This window comes from Formica exsecta, unplaced genomic scaffold (assembly GCF_003651465.1).
Source record: "Formica exsecta isolate Colony F162 unplaced genomic scaffold, ASM365146v1 scaffold109, whole genome shotgun sequence".
NCBI lineage: Eukaryota > Metazoa > Arthropoda > Insecta > Hymenoptera > Formicidae > Formica > Formica exsecta.
In genome coordinates this window covers 1-2,960 of record NW_021848428.1, presented here as the reverse complement: position 1 = coordinate 2,960, position 2,960 = coordinate 1, and the positions used below count along the sequence as shown (strand labels likewise).

The following is a 2,960-nucleotide window of genomic DNA, read 5'->3' as shown; positions in this document are numbered from 1 at the left end:
ACACACAAAATGTGCAACTTTTCTTTTTTTTTATTACTTTCTACAGATTTAAAATGTTTATGAGTTTAAAAAATATATATATGTGCTTATTGTTAACAGAGAATTCTTATATTTTTGTTCTAATGCATATTTGAAATAGAGAGATAATTGAAATAAAGAAAAAACGTTACTGTATAGTTCGATTTTTTGGAAGCTATATATTAGTTTAAACACATACACACACATATGTACGCCCGCACGCACGCACGCACGTACACACACACACACACACGTATATATATATATATATATATATATATATTATTTTTTATTTTATCTTATTTTTTTTTAAATTTGTGCATTGTTCTCGCGAAACGGGAGCTCACCGTCGATTGATCCAGAATATCGTAAGTTTCAGAAGCAGCAGACTGTAGGACATCGTGGTGCTCAGACCGTCCATGAGATGCGACAGATCTTCGGTGCGGACGTGTACGACGAAATAGCGATATTGAAAGGTCTGCGCTATCGTCAGGGTGATCATCCAGAAGGCGCGACGAAGGAAGGCGTAGGACGAGTCGGGCCAAACGCCAATCACGCGGAGACCGATCTCGATCGAGCGACTGACAGTGCCGTCGAGGATGGTCGAATCGATCTTCGAGTCCATTTTCAGAGTTCTGCCTTCGAATAGAAACGCTTCCGACCGGAATGTCCCTTTACATCGATATCGCCGCGAAACTTCGAAACTTCGTCGAGAAGCCGACCGTGTATCCCGTGCGGCGATATCGAACACATGGATGAACACGCGAGATGAAAGCGAGTGAATACGAGAAGGTCGCTGCGCGTACCGATCCCCCACCTTCATCGCGAGCCAATAGAAAATATCCACAAGATATTTCCAACAAAGTAAAATTGCTGGACAAGCTTGCAACAATTAGGTAAGATAAGTGCGGGTATAGATAATGAAGAAGAAAAAAAAACGAGAGGGAGGAGAACGCACGATTCCTAGGATCACCCTGAATCTTAAAAATTCAAAAGCCACGTGTGAGCCATTCGGGAAGATTGTGCGAGATAATGATTGGATAGATTGAGACGCTTTAAAACGGTAAAATGTAAAGAAAATGAGCCGCTAGTCTCCCCCAATGACGGGGAAAATTAAATTGATACGTCTAGATCGTCGATACGGCGAGAGATAATTATTTGCAGCGGGTATACATATGTCACTCAGCGTGAGTCACGGAAAAGGCAAGACAACGACGTACGTATAAATTCAATTTTACATAAATTTATAATATATTTGTTTTCTTCTTATAAATATAAAAAAATATATATATAAGAATTAAAAATTGCTTGGTGAAACTCGGATTCTACTAACGTCATCGATAGTACTAAGTAAGTTGAAGTATAGAATACACATATGTTTGAAAGTATCTTTCGAACGTCGAGATAAATCGAGATATTTTCTTCGAAACAATTATATTATATCGTATATATTTGTCGAAAGAATTAATTATTTTATTTTTTAATTTATTTCTCTACATCTTCTTATATAAACTTTATTTTTTTTTTTATATATATATAAGTATAGAAGAGAACAACTCCCAAGCTTTTCAGGCAAGCTACATATGATGCTACACTTGTTACTGTCCAATACGTCAGTAACCACGATGGATGCGCTTGGCACAAGTAATTGTTATCCGCTGGTCTCTCGTTTAATACATCGCGTGCAGTACTGACATATACGAAGCGGACGCTTTCATCACCTGGTCAAAATAAAACGATAAATTTCATTCGTGTAACAAACCGCGTGGGTGTTTTATATTTTTCCACCTCGTCTTAACAGACATTAAAAAGTTCGACGTTCTATCTTGTTCTAGCATACATTCACGAGGGGAAGAATTCTTACGGTCGTAAATCCTTCCAGAGAGAGATCCATAATGTTTCCGGCGGTGATGGTCAATCTTTTCTGCGATCTTAATATCACAAATAATAGAATTCGACATTCGGCGGGTGTCAGGTTATACCAGAGCGACTCGTACACTGCATCGCCAATCGATTTGCTCTGAAAAAAAAATAGAGAAGAATGAGAGATAGAAATTTATCGATTTTATCTGAATTCGATTTTGAATGCAATAGTGGTTTGAAAGATCCAAGATATTTGAGAAGCGCCAGAAAAATTGAAAAAGAACTGTAAGACGTATTGAATTGGCCAAGTTCGGTCATGAAAGAATAAAATATAACATTGCATATGTAAAATAAAATATTGTGCGCGAACCTTGGCGCTGAGATATTCTCCGACGAAGCAAAAGATGAAGGCTTCCAACGTTATGGCGAAATAAAAGATAGCGGATTTCAGCAGCACCACGGTGGCTCGGTCCTTGGCGAGGGACTTTGGTGAGAGGATTGGAAGAAAGAGGTCAGAAAAACATACGAAAAAATTTAGTGTAAAGTTAAATATAATAAATCTTGATCGATTAATTAAACGACTTACGCTTATAAACGTGAAGCCGATGCAACAGATAACCACAGTATTCGACAGAAACTGCATCAGCGCAATGTTGGAATAAAGCTCCTCGATATTATCCGAGAACATTATTATTCTTTGATGCCGAGTAATCAGAAATCTGATATCCGCGACGATCGAATCGCGCTGAGAATCTTGGTCATAGCAAATCGCCAACAACTCTCGACGAAGGATATCGATCTGTCCACTCACATGAAGTACCTAAATGCAATTATCAATATAAATTTGTAGAAGATAGGAAGTTGCAAATCATTATTAACAAAAATCTAAAAATATTTAAATGTAAGAGATATATAGGAAAGGGACAAAGATCAATTTTAATTAACATTTGCGGAAGAGCATCCTTTAGATTTATATTTCAAGCAAAAGATAAAATCGATGGATCTCGGAAAGTGACGTATCGTCTTTTTATCGATGAAACTCACCAGCGTGATGATTAAGCAGTTTATCATAGCGACTA

At 37.5% G+C, this 2,960-nt stretch overlaps 1 protein-coding gene across 1 annotated transcript in view; it reads right to left on the bottom strand.

Moving 5' to 3' along the window:
* The window catches only part of LOC115235060, a 24,216-nt gene extending 21,264 nt beyond the window's left edge, over window positions 1–2,952 (bottom strand). Inside the window, 5 exon segments of the mRNA XM_029806602.1 lie at window positions 366–680; window positions 1,884–2,038; window positions 2,252–2,365; window positions 2,468–2,701; window positions 2,926–2,952. Coding sequence (XP_029662462.1) covers window positions 366–680; window positions 1,884–2,038; window positions 2,252–2,365; window positions 2,468–2,701; window positions 2,926–2,952 — 845 coding nt within the window.
* Between the last annotated feature and the right edge of the window lie 8 nt (window positions 2,953–2,960).